We start from the raw sequence: 18830 nt of genomic DNA, 5'->3' as shown, positions 1-18830 counted from the left end.
TTCCTCAAGTGGAATTGTCTAGAGGTTGCTCTGATAGGGAGTGAATGCAGTTACTGGAAGTTTTGCAAGGCTGTCCTGCTACCTATCACCATAGATCACAGCTTTTGGAAGGGTGACTGAGCTAGGTGATTTCTGAGGTCCTGTAACTTGGTCATTTATTCACACATGCAATTAATATTTTTTTTTACCAGAAAGTGTTCAAGGACCAGGAGATACAGCATAAACAAGCAAAAAACCCCAAGACAACATGCACACTCACACACACAGACAAAAATCTCTGCCTAGAAATATACAAATACAGAAAATATTTTGTACAGGATATACAATATAAAAAATTAAATATGAAAATATCAGTATATAAGCTTGTCAGTTTTTTCATATACCCTTCATCTAAGTACCCAGTAACTCCCACCCTCCTTCCCAGCCCTCTCCCCAAGCTTAAAGTATCAGAAACTAGAAAATTCTATTTCAGTTTGTGTGCCATGCCCTCTCACGCGTCAAGGCTTATTCGAAGCTGGAAATCCAGAAAAGTGGATAGGGCCTTGGAAGTTTCTGAAGGTGGAAGGAGAGACGGCGGAACTTGTGTGCGGTAGCTGTGGTTCTCGGTGGGAAGCCAATTCTGAGGACCGGTAGTGGAGCGCTCTGGAGCTTGTTTCCGGCCACCTCAGCGGGAATCGGAGACGCGAGCAGCTGGGTCTTTGGGAACTGAGGTAGAGGTTTAACTGTTGTCGCGGCGGAGCAAGTCAAGACGCACCTACGGCCGTCCGGGCCAGTGTTGAGTTTCGGTAGCCTGTGAAGATGGTGTTGCTCACGATGATCGCCCGAGTGGCGGACGGGCTCCCGTTGGCCGCCTCGATGCAGGAAGACGAACAGGTGAGCTGCTAGATCCCCGGGACCCCAAGTTCCTGTCAGAGCGCTGTGCTCTCAGCACGGGATTCCTCCTTAGGACGCGGGAGACCCTTGTGGCCCAGGCGTTTCTGACCCCTCTGAAGTGCTTTTCCTCTTTTGGCAGTGGAGAAGACTACCTGTTAGAATAAATCTTTCCTGAAGGCGGAGGTAGATTTTTGTGTTACCTGTTTCTTTTTAGAAAAACTCTCTGGAGAAGGGATAGGTTTGGCTGATTGTGATCATCCAGTGTTCTGTAATTCTTTAGGGACTTTGTTAATATTCAAGATTTTTTTTCTTTTTTTTTTTTCTTTTTGCTGTTAATAAGGCTGACTGACAGGTCCTGGGAAAAATCAGCTCCTAAGTTAAGTCCTCTTTCCGTAGCACCTGATCCTTGACCTAGTTTACTGACATCTAGTGAAAGCAGATGAGGTATTATTGCCACATGTATGCACCTGTTTGAAGTTCAGTACAGTACCTTCTTTCAAAGTTATGCCCAATTGCCACCTCCCATAAGCCTTACTAAATTTCTGTTGTTGGAATTATAACCCTTGTGTTATATTCCTGTGATGCTTTGTACCTTTATTTTACAATTTTGCCTTTGTCTTTCAAAGTTTCCTAGCAGGCAAATGAGAAATCTTAGTCATCTATGTTTCCCATAGCTTTTACAATAGCAGCTTGTGCTAGTAGGTGCTCAAAAATGTATTGCATTGATTAAAAAAACAAAACAAAACCTCTAGATAGCTTGAGAGGAAGACGCTTTGTGCCTTAAAATCACAAGGCAAATTTCTGGTGTGAGACAAGTTCCTGGAGCAAGGTCAGGAAATTCCTGAAGAAAGGAGGCTGAGAATGAAATTTATATAATTTATTTAAAGTGTTCAACTTTATTTTACTTTCTCATACAACCCAAGTAATGTAATTTAAAAAAAAAAACCTCAAGGCCTAAAAAAAGAATACTTTGCACATTTTTTTGAACTTTTCATTCATATATTCATGAAAAAAAACCTCATTAAACACATCAGATGTGCCAAGCATGGTGTTAATGCAGGGGTTTGGGGAACATAGTCCCTACTTTCATGGAGCTTACAGTTTAGTGGAGAAACCAGATAACTAACAATTATAATGTAGTATAACTGCTATGGAATAGGAAGAAGTTTCTGTGGTTGAACATGGAAAAGGTATCTAAATTGATTTTTGGACCTCAGGAAAGTGTTCCCTGAAGAAATGACATCTAAGCCAACAGTAGTGTCTCCTAATTAGGAAAGCTTCTATTTGGTTATATGCCTTTTTAGGTTTGATTTGGAAATATGTTTACGTTCACTTCTAGGAGAGTAATGATACAGATTGTGAAGTTGCTAAGTTGCTTAGCAGGTCATGCTAAGTGAAATGTTTTCTATTTATTCCACAAGACAAAGTCTAAGTTGAGGTAAAATTTGAAAAATATAGTATACCCTGAATTTTCAATTGTGAAATATTTTTCTCTTATCCAATGTTAAACATTTTCCAGGACTGTGCAGAAGCAGTGAAATTGTTAAAATGAATGCAGGAACATGATTTGAAACAAGGGAGATTGTGTGGGGGAAATTTTCCTTGAAGGATATGTAGTTTGATTAAGAAATAGTTTTCCCAAGGGGACAGAAATATGGTCAGTTTTCCAACTATTGCTTTGAATTCCAATGTGGGCAAAGAATATAAATTGGATTTGGAAGTCCATATATCAGTAGGCTCTTATTCTCTGCTTTCATACTTTATTGAAAAAATTAGTTGACTTATTACTGTGTTTCTTAATTCCAAATTAGGTATCAGTTTACCAAGATGGGTTGCTTTGTTTAATTGACAAGGAAAGATATTTTACACAAAAATATTTTTGTGATTGTAATTCCATAGTGATTTCCTTTAGGAATTTTGACTTTGAATGATAACGTCTTTCCAAAATTTTTAATATCTGCAAAAATATGAACCTTTGACTTATTTTTACTGTTATAATAGTATACAGAACATTTATAGAGTGCCTACTACATACCAACCGTTGTGTTAAGCCTGTTAAATACATGATTTCATTTAATCTTCATACCAACTATTAGGATAGGTACTATTATTATCCCCATTTATAGATAAGGAATCTCTGATGCTAAGAGAGCATAGGTCTCTTGCTTAAAGTCACACAGCTAATAAGTAGCACAACAGAATTTTTCACCAGGGTTCCTCCCTGCCTCCTTTTTTTACCTTCCTTCCTTCCCTGTTAACTTACAACCACTATGTTAGTTCCAGGTACATAACATAGTGATTTGATTGTTCTGTCATCAGGGTTTTTTAACTTCGGCACTGTTGACATTTTGGAATGGATAATTCTTTGTTGTGGGAAAACTGTCCTGTGCATTGTAGGATGTCTAGCAGCATCCTTGGCCTCTACACCTTATATGCCAATAGCACTACCACCACCCTCCGTCTAGTTGTGACAACCAAAAATATCTCCTGACATTGCTGCATGTCACCTGCGGGGAGGAGGGGCAAAATCACCCCTGGTTGAGACCACTGTTTTGGTTTAAAAAAAATTTTTTTTAATTAAGATACAGTTGATTCACAATATTATATAAGTTTCAGATGTACAACATAGTGATTCACAATTTTTAAAGGTTATACTCCTTTATAGTTATACACGTTTATAATTACTATAAAATATTGGCTATATTCCCTGTGCTGTACAATATATCCTTGTAGCTTATTTATTTTATACATAGTAGTTTGTACCTCTTAATCCCCTACCCCTATCATGCCCCTCTTCCCTTCCCTCTCCCCACTAGTAACCACTAGTTTGTTCTTTTTAATCAATATCTGTTTGATTCTACACTACAGGCTTAGTGCCTAACTGCTTCACTTGTTCTAAGACATTTTAATAATGTATTTACTTCTTAGGAGTCTGGAAATAACTGTTTAAGAAATGGATATCTTGATCAAATAGTTTTATAGTTAAGTACCCTAATTGTCCGGGCCAAATAATTCAGTGTATTCTTTCAATTATTTACATTGATAACAGATACCATATCTTAGGTGGTCACTAGATGCTAGTCCTTGTACAAACTGTCTTCTTACTGGAGATGAACAGTTATTCAAATAATACAATAGAGCATTACAAAAAAGATACAGAGTATCTTATGCACTGTTTCCTCTGTGCTATAACTAGAAATGTAGGCCTAAGACAGGTAGACAGATGAACTTTTCTTTTCCAACCTAGACTCCCTGATATTCTATCTATTTCTTCCTTTCTGATATATTTCTCCTTTTTAGATGTTTGCAATTTCTTTATCTACCTTTGTGTTCTACCTCAAAATGAACCATGTTCTCTTAAGGTGTTAGATATAACTGAGTACAGGGCAGGGAACTCCCAAGAAGCAGATAGTCTTTTGCACAGTTAAACTGGCGCACTCACCCAATCATTGAGGGTTGATTAATCACCTTACTGTTATTGCTGTTAGAAGAAAATGGTTGGTTCTTGGTGCCCCTGGCCTTTGATCAATAGAGTTCAACAGGAATTTACAAATGATAAGAGCTTAGCTAAACATTCTTATAAAGGCAAAAGATGGCATTTGATACAACTACTTGTTCAGCAGTCATAGGTGACAGCAATAAAAAGGATTGTGGTGTGTGGCAATTTACTAGCCTGGACCTCCTGCACTTTGTATACAGAACCACATCCTAAATATGCTGATGATCTCAAATTAGTTTCAGAATTTGTGTAGACATTCACATCTACTTCATTATTGGATTGCTAACAGCTGTCTTCCATTATACTGTGTGTAAGTTTCATCAGGTCTGTTCTAGATGAAGTAGAAAACAGAATTAGGACATCTAATCTAACTATTTTTAGATAGACTGGCTGACTGTGAGCCCTTTGTGACTGTAATCTTAAAAGTGAACCTAGGGTTTATCTGTAAAGCCATGATTATGTTGTTATGTGAGATCTAGATCAGAGCTGCCATGTGGTTTCTTGAGCATTTCTTACGTATTAGATTTAATATTAAATAGTAAGATATCACCTAGAAGGTGGATCTACCATTACTGAAGCAATTTTAATTATACAGGTGATATAGCATGCTTAGGAGCAAGGGCTTCAAAGCTAGAATGCCTGGGTTCAAATCCTAGCCCCTCCTCTTATTGGCCCCAAGTCCTAATATTGTTCAAATCCTAGCCCCTCCCCTTATTGGCCCCAAGTCCTAATATTGTGGGTGCAAATACGCAGTAAATAGGAATGGATGAATGAATAATTTTCCCATTATAAAATTAATTTCTGATTATTGTAGAAAATTCAGTAAATATATACAAACAAAAGGACCAAAAAGTTAATGGTGATTTTTTTTTACCATTAAAAGTAGTGGTAAAATTAAGTAATCCCTACTTAAATTATATCCACTTGATGTCTAACCTTAATCTTGGTGTGTGTGTTTAAAATCAAATAATGGGTAATACTGTAATACTGTTCACCTAATTTTTTTCACTTAGTGTATAATGAATATCTTCTCATATCATTAAATATTACACAGCATCATTTTAATGGCTCTGTAGTATTCCATTATATAAATATATACCATATGTTATTCTTTTAACATCTTTATTGGAGTATAATTGCTTTACAATGTTGTGTTAGAAGGTGTGGAATTGTTGGATAAAACATTATGCAAAGTTTTTAAATTTCTAATACATATTGTCAAAATAACTACCAGAAAGATTGTGCCAGCATCTTGTTCCCAGGAATGGTAATGCCAACTGAACCAGCATTGTAAAATGTTGGTTGGCGTGCTGTAATTCCTATGTAGATATGTCCCCAGTGTTATACATTGGCAGTCACTGCTTTGTTCATTGTAAATTCCTGAAATTGTAGCATGCTTTTGGCCATAGTTTCTTGTAGTTCGTACAGTTGTTAGTCTCTTTCTCTCAGGTTGCAGTAATATTTACAGTGCCTCCTATAAAGTCAAAGGATTTGTGCTAATCTTCATTTCACTGACAGTTTTTTGCCATTTTTTTAAATTGAAGTGTAGTTGGTTTACTATATTAGTTTCACACTTAGAATATAGTGATTCAATATTTTTATAGATTATACACTATTTTAAAGTTGTTATAAAATATTGGCTGTATTCCCTGTGCCGCACAATATATCCATGTAGCTTTTTTATTTTATACATAGTAGTTTGTACCTCTTAATCCCCTCTACTGCTGTCTTGCCCCTCTTCCCTCCCCTCTCCGTACTGGTAGCCACTAGTTTGTTCTCTATATCTGCGAGTCTGTTTCAGATTTGTTATATTCATTCATTTGTTTTATTTTTTAGATTCCACCTATAAGTGATAACATACAGTATTTGTCTTTCTCTGACTTATTTCACTAAGCATAATACCCTCTAGGTTCATCCATGTTGTTGCAAATGGTAGAATTTCATTCTTTTTATTTGCCATGTATTTATTTAACTAGTTCCTTTAAGGTGCTCACCTGCCTTTAGCTGTCAAAAAACTTATAATTAACATTTATGGTTGTGATTATTTTATGAATACCTCTGAGACACTGATTTAATTGATTTGGGGGTGGAGATTGGGCAGGAGTAGTTTTTTTAAGATTTCTAGGTGATTCTAGTGTGAAGCCAAGGCTGAAAATCATTGGTCTATGTTGGTATTATTTCTTGGCACTTTAGTAGCATCTCCAGCTTTGTTTGCATCCCTTTAATCTACTGTTGTGGGGTCAGATATCTTTGGAATGCCACATAACAACATTGGTGAAGCCAACAGATTGGCAAGTACCACTCAAATTTAGGAACATAGGATATTGTGCACTAGTTCAAAGCATGTGATGGTGGTATTCACTCTCCCCAACTGGCTGGCCAGTCATGAGAAAAACAATATATAGATTAGCGATACTGTTTAATATGATAATGTTAGTATACATTATAATGTTAATTATTACAAAGTATTGTTAATATATAACAATATACATATACATGTTAATGTAGGAGTATTTCTCAAGTGAACAGCCTTATAACAAATCATTGCCATAAAAACAGTGTTAAACTACAAATCGATACTTCTAGTGGTCTCTGCCTAACTCCCCTGGTTCACCTCATGCTTATTTACTTCCTTATTTATATTGAAATTTCCAGTTTCCCATTTATTTTTTTTATTTTATCTTATTTTGAGTTATAATTGACATATAACGTTATATTAGTTTCAGATATACAACATAATGATTCAATATTTGTAGACACTGTGAAATGATCACCACAATAAGTCTAGTTACCCTCCATCATGAAAAAATAGTTACGAAAATTTTTATTCTTTTTTCTTCTTGTGATGAGGACATTTAAGTTTTACTGTCTTAACAGCTTTCAAATAATGCAATACAGTATTATTAACTATAATCACCATGCTGTACATTATATCCTCATGACTTATTTTATAATTGGAAGTTTGTACTTTTTGATTCCCTTCACCCATTTCGCCCTCTCCCCCACCCACTTCCCCTCTGGCAGTCACCACTCCATTCTCTATCTATGAGCTTGTTTTTTGAGCAGGATTCCAGTCTTTTTTAATGGCTGAATAGTATTTCATTGTGTATATATACCACATCTTCTTTATCCATTTGTCTGTTGATGAACACTTAGATTATTTCCATATCTTGGCTATTGTAAATAATGCTGCAGTGAGCATAGGATGCATATATCTTTTTAAATTAGTGTTTCGTTTTCTTCAGATAAATACCTAGAAGTGGAATTGCTGGATCATGTAGTAGTTCTATTTTTAACTTTTTGAGGAACCTCCATACTGTTTTCCATTGTGGCTGCACCCATTTACATTCCCACCAACAGTTGACAAGGGTTCCCTTTTCTCCACATCCTCACCAACACTTGTTATTTCTTGTCTTTTTGATAATAGCCATTCTAACAGGAGTGAGGTGATATCTCATTGTGTTTGGGGGTTTTTTTGGTTTTTTTTTTTTGCCGTACGCGGGCCTCTCACTGTTGTGGCCTCTCCCGTTGCGGAGCACAGGCTCCGGATGCGCAGGCTCAGCGGCCATGGCTCACGGGCCCAGTCGCTCCGCGGCATGTGGGATCTTCCTGGACCGGGGCACAAACCCATGTCCCCTGCATCGGCAGGCAGGCTCTCAACCACTGCGCCACCAGGGAAGCCCTCACTGTGGTTTTGATTTGCACTTCCAGTTCACTATTTTAAATATAGCTTAGAATCCTATACTTGTACATTTGTTTATCTGCAAGTTACACAATTTTATCATTGCTTCCTTGACTGATTTTACTCTCAGTTCAGTGGTTCACTATCTGGAATTTTAAGTTTCACTCTGTACTTTCTCATAGTTATACCGTAGGTCCAATCCCTGGGAGAACCCTGTGTAAACACTTTTCTATTTAAACATTTAGTTATTAAACATCTACCAAGGAGAGACAGTGTTATATCTTTCAATTCAAACTAAATAATTCAAAATAAAACAATTCCTTCCCATCACATGGCAAAAGTTATTTATTTGTTTCCCCCAGTATGTGGATGAATAAATAATGTATATTTGCTTCCCATTCTTCATGCACTTCTTTTCTATTTTGGATCTAGTAGGTTATTGAGGTATGATTTTCTCCCTTTGAAATGACATTGCTGTTTCCCCCAGTAGACTTCTTCCTCTGTTTAAAAATTATTGTAAAATCATTTAGAAATTGTTTAGGAAAATATTGCCTGTAACTCTATCATCCAAATGTTATTATTTTCATTTTTGTATGAACATACCCCTTGCTACCCAGACTTTTGCTATCCAAACTCAGGAACCTAATAGACTTATTTAGTAAAGGATATTTGACTTTCCAATCTTTGTCCTTGCTCTTATTCATTTTTACCTAATTGCAGTTATAGTGTTCATGATAATTTGCAGTCATGGGTGCACACAGTTTTGCTTAAATGCTCAATACTGTAACACTTTATGGAAGATTTTGCTTGATATTTCAGCACAGAAATGAGATGATTCATTCAGTCTGTTGTTGCCAGGACTTTCCCCTGAGTATGGAACATGTTGTACGGTTCTGCGCTAGTAACTGTGCAACTGAAATGGGTTAGGAGGAGGTCACTGACCTAATAGTGGAAAGAACACTGGATTGAAAGAGTGCCTTAAGGAGTACACTTTTGCTTTTTAGCAAATAACTATTGTGACTTTGTTGAAAAACTCGGGATTTGGTCCTCCTTTTTTCTCTAAAATAGGCCACTTTTATTTTGTTAAAATAAATCTTACTAACCTGTAAATGAAGGACCGTATTCATATAGTGTCCTCAAAATATGATGCTTCTCACAAATTGGTACTGCTTTTTTGGTGGAAAATTCTTAAATGAAGGTGTCTTCTTTCAGTCTGGCCGGGACCTTCAACAGTACCAGAGTCAGGCTAAGCAACTCTTTCGAAAGTTGAATGAACAGTCCCCTACCAGATGCACCTTGGAAGCTGGTGCCATGACTTTTCAGTGAGTATAGTCCTGATTTCTTTGTGATTATATAAATATGAAATACAGTAAATACAAGTAACACCTGATAAGAATGGTAACTTTTTTAAAAGTAAAGGTAACTTTAAAAATACAGTCGCTCCATGGAAGCAATTTTCCTAGCTCTAATTCTGCAAAACTGAAATTTTGGTTTCTTTATTCAATTTCCATACAATAATTCAACCTGTTATCCTGTGTCTAGTAAATGCTATACATATCATGCAGTAATAGGTAACTTTTGCTTTGGGAGCTTCTTGGAGCCAGACACATGTAGGTTAGTACCCTTGCTCAAACATTTACTGACAATGTAACCTTGAGCAACTCACATGTACTTCTCTGGGCCTCAGTTTCCTCTATAAAATAGGGAATCATAGTTCTGTGAGGATTATGAGAGAATCCATGTATATCACTTAACATCTTGTCTGGCACATAGAGAATAGTCAATAAGTGTTAGTTATTATTTAGAAAAAAGAAAATTATAAAAGATAATTTAAGGGCATCTAATCAGTGGTTATAGACAATGCATACAGCTGAGAGAGGGATCAAAGTGACTTTATTGGATTTCAAATTATCTACAAATAATTGGTATTAAATGTTTAATACATGTCAAGTTTGAAGGTGATAAAACAGGAAGGATTAAACAAGAAAAGAGAGGGCAAGAAGATCAGGTGAAAATAAAAAAGAATAAGCTAAATAATCCTTACTATGTTAGGAACGCAGATACTAAGATAATATAGACCTGGGAAGAACCTGCTCTGTTTAACTCAAACAAACAAACCCTCTACTCATCAAGAACAAGCAAACAAGTATAAAGAATCAAAACCAAAACAAAACCCGGGCCTATTGGTTAAGAAAGTAGTGAATATTAAGTTTTGTAAGGTATTTCAACATCAAAAAATATTAGAGGCACTTCATTATATAGTATTTTTATCTCTACCATGCGTTAGGAACAAAAAAGATGTAGGAAAGATCTCATGGAATTGAAAAGAGATTTTTTTCTGCTTGGTTCTTTATAATCTCATCTCTTCCTTTATTTCCATCCAAGAACTATTTATTAAAGATTTATTCTTTGCCAGACAGTGTATTAAGTCTTGCCTGTAATGTTTTAGCTTATCCTCTTATTAGCAGAGAGAGACACATACACAAACAACTATACTGTAATACCTTAGGACAAGAAGTGCTGTAGAGCAGAGAGAAAGAAGCAATAAATTCCCATTTATAGAGAGTAAGTTTCAGGAAAGGGGAAAGAGGGAGGGAGAATAGAGAGAAATTTCACAGAAAAAATTATAGTAGAATTGAGCATAGGAAAATGAACAAGGTTTCTCCAGGTACATAAAAGAATATTATAGTTAGAAAAAAACAATATAAGCAGAAGTCCACGAGCATGTGAAAGAACCTAGCTTATTGGAGAACAACATGTTGTTTGGTGTGTTAGGATATATGGGATATATGATGGAAAGCAGCCTACACTTGTTTTGGAGGGCTCCGAATACTATACCAAGGTGTATGATTTTATTTTATAGGTATTAGGGAACCTCTAGAGTTTTTAAGCAATATCATATTTACTTTTTAGGAATAAAGCTAGTGGTTTAGAAGATGGTCTAGACTGAAGGCAAGGAGACTGGTTAATTTAGGTGCCCAAGCAAGAAATAGGACAGCAGTATTATTGTTGTTGTTATTATTATTATTTTAAAGGTCATGAGAGATCATATAATATAATAGGCTATAAACTATGCTCTGTGGAGTCATAAGATGCCTTAGGAGCCACATAGAAAGGACAGGGGTGGGGGGTATGTGTAATGCTTTGGGCCCTTAAACTCCTACTTAAGCTAAAGAACTTCTGATTTTATTTGCTGTACATATTAGTCTTCTGGATATAATTTTTGCTGAAATAAAGAGTACTATGGCTAAAAAGTTTGAATACCACTGAGTAACCTAACCTCTTTCCAAAACTATCTCAGACATGTAGTCATATAGCCTCTTCCAGACTGCCAGGGAGCTCACTCTCACAAGAGGAGTCAGTTCTGTTATTGAACAATTTGCAGTCAATACAGAGTTCTCCTATCCTGGAAATTCGGGAATATTATTAGTCCTGAGATTATTTTCTGTACCCAGTAAATATTGTGACATTAACTTCCAACTTTTAAGTATCCACAAAAATTTCCAGTTCCACTATTTTTCTTACAGCTGGAAGAAATTTAAATGTGTATATACTTGTTTACCACACATAATCAAAGGGTAGATGGAGTCACAACTCCGAGTTTTCAAGAAAAAGTCTTAGGTATTAAGATATTTTAGTTGAAGAATTATGTAATGAATAAATATGTCTAAATACTCCTTTTGGAATATACTTCTAATAATGGGAAGATGTTTGCTTTCTGATTCCAGTGATTTGTGGTTTGAAATTGACTTTCTGATTTAGTTAGCCTCAAAGGGCTTGGGCTAGAATATTTTCAAAAGTTTGTATAGGGAATTCCCTGGCGGTCCAGTGGCTAAGACTCCACACTTTCACTGCCAAGGGCCCAGGTTCAATCCCTGGATGGGGAACTAAGATCTCACAAGCTGTGTGGCATGGCCAAAAAAAAAAAAAAAAGGTTTGTATGGCACTGAGAGTCTATTTCAGATTGTTGGAGGTATTGTTAATCTACAAACAACTTTTTCTTACTTTTTTTTTTGTCTCTGCAGCTACATTATTGAACAGGGGGTGTGTTATTTGGTTCTGTGTGAAGCTGCCTTCCCTAAAAAGTTGGCTTTTGCCTACCTAGAAGATTTACATTCAGAGTTTGATGAACAGCATGGGAAGAAGGTGCCAACTGTGTCTAGACCCTATTCCTTTATTGAGTTCGGTAAGTTTTTGCGCCTCACCTCTCTATCAAGGGAGTAGTCGATATGCAGAAGCTATTGATATAATTTTGACACTTTTTTTTTTTATGCTTACCTACTGAAGTTTTGGATTTTCCCTGCTAGTCCATGTCTTTTGTCCTTTTGAATGAATGAGGCTTCCTTCTCATAAGTAATTTTCTCTGGTCTTTTGATTTTTTCCTCATAGAACTTGTTGCCCTTTGCTCTTTTTTGTTATTTAGTTTGATTCTTCATTAGGATGAAAAACTGTGTCTAAAGATCTAGATTGACATGTAATAACTGAGTTCTTTTTTCCCCCAACCCAACCTCCTCACCTCCCCCGCCACAACACACTCACATACTCATAGTGAGACTCATTTTATGGAAATCAGAATTTGGAAATCAGAAGGAATGGTGAACGAGATCCTCTAATTTAAGTACTAGAGGATATATGGTATTGGGGCATAACATTTACTACATGCAGAAGTAGTGAGCATGGGTGTACATATTTGTATAAGAATTATAGAAAGACTCATTACTGTTCAGATCTGGTAAAGTATCTGATGGCAATAGATCAAAGGAAATGGCCTTTAAGTAGAGGAAGTGAGAACAAGTATGATTAGACTACATCACTGACATTTTTAGTTAAAAAAGAAATTGGTTTACTATCTCTGAATTTCTGAAGTATTTCGAGTTTGCTAGATAAATGGGTCCTCTTGCTTTTTAGAAATAAAGAAATCTAGCAAAGCATTCCAGTGTTTCAAAACTATAAACTCTCCAAGTGCTAATTTTTGTAATGTCTGGTTTTGCAACTTTTATTTTTGTAGACAATAGCAGTTCAGTAAACCCAATAAAAAAATAAGACTGCTGTGTCAAGGTCACACAGGAAATAGTTGGTATACTCAAATTAGCTTAAAGGATTTATATACAGAGATATGAATGGGTTATAGATGAACTGTAAGGTACAGTAACCTGAGACCAGTAGCATGGTAATTGGTATCATCCCTAAGCCTGAATGGATAAGAGAAAGCAGTTTCTGGAACTAAGAAGGAGAAAATTTATGGAAAAGGCCCATTTGAGAGGAGCAGTAACTTTTGGTGCAGGTGTACTGCCAGCCCAAGATGACTTCTCAGGGAGGAGCTAGGGGAATAAATACTTTGACATCACTATCCACTCCCCTTCTTCCGTACTCTTGGGGCTCCCCCACTGGCTGAACCTAACCGGAAGCTAGAGGGCAAGGAACCCATTGATGTAATCCATGCAGGTCAGCTTCCTGTAGGCAGAAAGCAGGCCCAGAAGGGTGGAGAGGAGATCTAGAGGCAAATGAAGTGTATCAAGCATGCACATCTTAAGATTTTTTTCCAAAAGTTGAAAATAGAATCTTTAATAATCATTCTTTTCATAGTTTTGCGTTATATAGACATTGGCAAAAATGAACGAGCCTGCAGTTTTGTAGTAGTATTTTGGGAAATGCCTGTTCCGTTGATACTCATTCAAGAGCTTGGTTAATCACGAACAGTTGCAGATCCAGGATGAAACTCAGAATTTACTCTTTCCTACTTCTTTGATGGACATGAAAGAAGTTGTTAACAGTCACTTTTCTTCATCATTCTAGATACCTACATTCAGAAAACCAAGAAGCTTTACATTGACAGTCGTGCTCGGAGAAACCTAGGCTCCATCAACACTGAATTGCAAGATGTGCAGAGGATCATGGTGGCCAATATTGAAGAAGTGCTACAACGGGGAGAAGCACTCTCAGGTCTCTAAAAGCAGTATGAGTCTTATGAATAAGTGGCTCTTATTCCATAGGCAAGGATAGCTTATTTGGGAGTACCTTTTATGCTGTCACATTCTATCTAGTACTGTTAAGAATTCATCTTTCAAAGATGGATTACATTGCAAGCTTCCAAAATATATGTTTATTCCTAGTGTGGATAGTTTCTATTGAGTTGGAACAATGTAGTCTCATTCCATATCAGAAGCGATTAATCCTGTTTCCAAGATATTTACAAAATTAAATCAATATTTACAGAAACACATAAGTTAAGGGAAATGAAAAGAAGAACGAGAGGAAATTGTCAAAGATTTATTGCAGTAGTTTCCTGAGTAGCCACTTTGGGAGACTTTACTGCTGCCAAATCAAATGTTATAAAATGCTATTTTCATCAAGGCATTCCTCTGCTGAAAAACTTTTAAAACCTGTGACTGCAAGATAAGGTCTAGTCTTTTCTAGTCTTATGCTTACTTTTCATTCATTCAGTCATTATTAATTGAGTACTTGTAATGTGCAAGGCACTGTGTTCTCTATAATGGAAGATAAGGAGATTGCAAACGTCTCTCATTCTCCCTAGTTCACAAATACTCTGCCTCAGCCAGGTCAGTGTCCTTATCATTCTGGACCTTCTTTAGGATCTAGATAAGAACTGCCTCTTCAAAGAAGCCTTACCTGATCCTCATATCCCACAATGCATTAATCTCTTTTGTCCTTCAAATTCTTAAAGCACTTACATATGTAATGTTTTTTAGCACATAATGTGTTATGTGTATGTGTGTGTACTAATTTACCTAAAAATATATATGTTTACCTAATGCTTAAATGTTACCTAAGTGTTTAATGTGAGCATATACTTTTTAAAAGTAGTATGTATGTGTTTCATATCTATTTCATATACTTCTTTTATTTCTTTCACAGTAATCATCACAAGTAGTTACCTTAATGTGTATTTTTTGAATTCAGCCTTGTTACATATTCATGAATAATGGGTTTTCCTTTATTATGGATTGCAGATTTTAACCTTTATGTTTGTAGTCAGCAGTTGTCCCAGCATATAGCTTCAAACTCTTTAAACATCAAATTTTGGATGAGTGAGTCTGTGTAAATTTTCATCATTACAGACTCACAGGTTCTACTTGGGATAAAGTAAACCAGCACAGGAATTTTTCTTAAATCCAAAATGTATATACTGGTCAATTTATCAAAAGTGTAACAGATTTTCTTCTAGTGCTCTGCTGATTGCTACAAAGCTGATATGCTGATTAAAAAAGAAGTACAGTTCTACCCTTAAATAACTTCATGTGATTGGGAAGATAAGAAAGATTGTCACAGAGTAATTTATCGATAGTATAAGGGAACAAACATCAATTGAACACTTACATTGTGCTAGGCAATATGGTAGGGGGACTTTACATATATCTTATTTATTCTTTAGAGTAATCCCATGTGAAGTGGGTGGTATCAAACCAGTTTCACAAATAAAGAAGGAAAGACTCAGAAAAGTAGCTTACTATAAAAGTTACACTGCTAGTACCTGGCAGAATTTGTTGGCTTATGGAGTCCTTGTCCATCTTCAGTGAATGACAGTTTTAAATCATTATATAGAGATCTATAGACAATAAGAGCTATAAAAATGTAGAAGGAAGTAGATTAATGAACAGGAAAGATGTCTTGAGTTTTGATAGATCAGGAAGGAGTGAAGAGTGGTATTTTAAGAGGAAGAAAAAGCATATGCTGAACAGAGCATATATGAAGACAGTGGAAAGATTAGCCCACCTCAAAAAATGTTTTCTTCCTCTTTAAGCTGTATAATAAGAGTCCATCTTTTATGCCTTTTTCTCTTTCTAAGTTTTAAAGTTTTAGAGCTAATCAGCTTTGCATTTATGACCCAAGAATAGTTCCTATGGGTTCTTTTAGCAAGATCAAATTATGCCTTTTTTACTGCCTAAATATACCTGTTTCTTTTAAGCCATAGGTTTTATTTTTTATTCAAAGGTGTCACCCTTTTAGACTGTAAATTCCACAAATATAGGGATCATGTATGTTTTGATCATAATTGTATCCTCTAGCACTTCTCATGGTGCCCATAACATGAATATTTGCTAAATGACTTCTCCAAGCAACAGCTTTGTCTTTATGATACTACGTGTTTCCAAATGTTCCAGTGTAAAGGAATTCTCGTAACTATTAATTATTTCATATGACCTAATATTTATTTCTTTGCCCAGTTATTCTCAGCAGATTTAGGTTCATGTAGCAAATATTTATTTATTGATTTTTCACTGTATTTTTCACTGACTGTATGCCAGATCATGTTCTAGGCACTGGGAATATAGTAATAAACACAGTAGTAGTTAAAAACCTCTGTCCAATGGATTGTACATTCTAGTAGACTGGCTGGAAAGATTCCTTGCAGCATTGTCATGGCTATTTCTCATCCCTTAACTGTTTTTTTACACTAGGTGCTTTTCTTACAGGACAAGTTCTAATTTGGAAATGGCTGGCATGCCTGTGTTATTAAGTAATGCCACATTTCTCAATCAAAACCAGTCTCTATTAAGCAACTCCAAATATTCCAAAAGCATTCTCCAAGGAAGAACAAATAAATTCAGATTGCAATATAGTTTTTCAAAATTTTAAAAAAGTAAAAAGTTTTATTAGAATTTATTTATGCCAAACAGAGAGTTTGTTTTTATTATTAAAAATATGCCGTATATTTTAAGCCCAGTCTAGCTTGTGTGTATCTGACTATTTCTCTAAGTGCTCAGTTAACAATTAAAAGAAGATACTGACATTACAAATGTCCTTATAGGAAAAAAGAAAAACTTTGCCTAAGATTCTAAAAAGCTTAATTTAGTAGATATTGGTGGTTTTCTAGCACCTGTGATTGTGTTTTCATTATAATACAGCTTTCCTATATCTGTTAAAATATAATTTCTGATAGCTTTATCTTCATAATAATAGTCTTTACTATGTGGAAAGTCTTAGAAATTTGGTAGCAGTCACCATTGAGATATAGCTTAATACTCAGTGTCTGGTTCTTTGAATTTTCTGGTTACCTGCATCTTTTATCTTACCTGGATTATCATTTTTCAAAATATGAGCGAATATGATTTAGACCATTAAGAGATTATGAAGATAGTTACGGTCAGCTAACATTTGTCAAGTGTTTACTGTATGTAGGCATTGTGCTCACTTTACAGGCATCCTATGATATGTTTATTGTTACTATATAATCCCTATTTTCACAGACAAAAGAAGCTGGGTCTTAGAGAGGCTGAGTTGACCAATACCACATGACTCGTACAGCTGAGATTTGAACCAGGGTCTGAGGCCAGAGCCTGCATACAGTCTCAAGAATTTGAACATAAATTGATCTGATAATTTTAAAATGCATTGTAGATTTTACAGTGCTTCAGGATCATGAGTTAATCAGTGTATGCAACCTTACCCTTAAAATAAAAATGATAATTTAAGCTTCATGGTTTGAAATAGTGCCACTGATTTTGGTTATTTTTATGTCTTAATACATTTGATAAAATACTTTAAGGGACTAATTGATGTTATCCTTTTTTCTTTTTTGACAGCATTGGATTCGAAGGCTAACAATTTGTCCAGTCTGTCCAAGAAATACCGCCAGGATGCGAAGTACTTGAACATGCGTTCCACTTACGCCAAACTTGCAGCAGTAGCTGTATTTTTCATCATGTTAATAGTGTATGTGAGATTCTGGTGGCTCTAAAGTAGTGAATCCAGTCACTGGCAAGGGAGAACCTAGAACCCAGCAGGTGTATGTTTTCAGGAAGCTGAGCTCACAGAGATGCGTATTAGAATCCAAGTGGAACTTCTGCCTCTAAAGACCTTGCAAGGAAAGACATGTCCTGAAAATGAAAGATTACGCCTCATTTAATGAAGCTTAGCCCTATGTAGAAAGTATCTTTTGGGGGCAGAGGCTTTCTCTGGGTGCTAAGCCATATATGTTAGGGAACAGTAGATTGTTTTATTTGTTTTTTTCCCTCCCAGTGTTTTACATTTTTAAAACAGCACTGACTGGGCATTCTCATCTCTAATGGAGCCGTCAGTGAGATTTGGCTTAACCAACCTGTGCTAGCAACAGTCTGAAATCCCTTCAGAGAAGGCAGCCCTTTGGAAAGTTTTTGGACTCTGTTTAATCAACATTCCGTTTGTTGGTGACACTTGTGATTTTTCAGGAATCTGAGTTGTTGAAGGCCTTTTAAACAAGACTCCAGTATGTGAAGGTTAATTGCTGTGCTGCAAGAGATCCTGTCTATTGGCCCCTGTAGGAAGTTAACCTTTGTTGTTTTCCATTTATGATGTTTTGCTTATTGCACAATTGCTTTAGGGTTAAATGAATTATATTGATGCCTTGAAATTATAGCACTCCGTGATTAAGAAGCTAAAATGTTTTCTGTCATTTACTCCTTAAAAGACTTAAATGTTTTGTTTGGGACATTCTTAATTTTATTTTTCCACATCTGGTTTATATTAATCTAAGAGTGAATGTAGCATACTGGTAGCCAGAGGCCCCTGACTTAGTGACAAAGAGAGGCCGGCTCATGACTACAGCTTTGTCCTACCCCTTTCTCACTTTTTCTCCACTACGATTTTCCCCACTCTTCCTCCTGCCACAATTTGCTAACATTTTTTAAATTCCTCTATGTCCAATAGTTTCATGTCCCTCTCAGGATATCCTCAAATTTCAAAATGGAAAATATTGAGTTGTGTAGTTAATTAAATTGAAATTTTTCAGAGCAACTACTCAAACTACTAAATACATTTATCTGAGAAAATCTGAGA

General features: G+C 35.9%; 1 protein-coding gene across 1 annotated transcript; it reads left to right on the top strand.

Moving 5' to 3' along the window:
* Window positions 1–798: 798 nt before the first annotated feature.
* Window positions 799–17754, top strand: SEC22B (SEC22 homolog B, vesicle trafficking protein; the record flags this gene model as incomplete). Its single annotated transcript, XM_079697394.1, has 5 exons — window positions 799–873; window positions 9267–9376; window positions 12080–12240; window positions 13851–13997; window positions 17600–17754. 5 exons carry the CDS (start codon window positions 799–801, stop codon window positions 17752–17754), a joined length of 648 nt encoding a protein of 215 aa, XP_079553520.1.
* Between the last annotated feature and the right edge of the window lie 1076 nt (window positions 17755–18830).

The sequence above is a fragment of the Hyperoodon ampullatus genome (assembly GCF_949752795.1).
Source record: "Hyperoodon ampullatus genome assembly, chromosome: 2".
NCBI lineage: Eukaryota > Metazoa > Chordata > Mammalia > Artiodactyla > Ziphiidae > Hyperoodon > Hyperoodon ampullatus.
The sequence above is the reverse complement of the archived record's forward strand: the minus strand, read 5'-3'. Positions and strand labels throughout refer to the sequence as shown.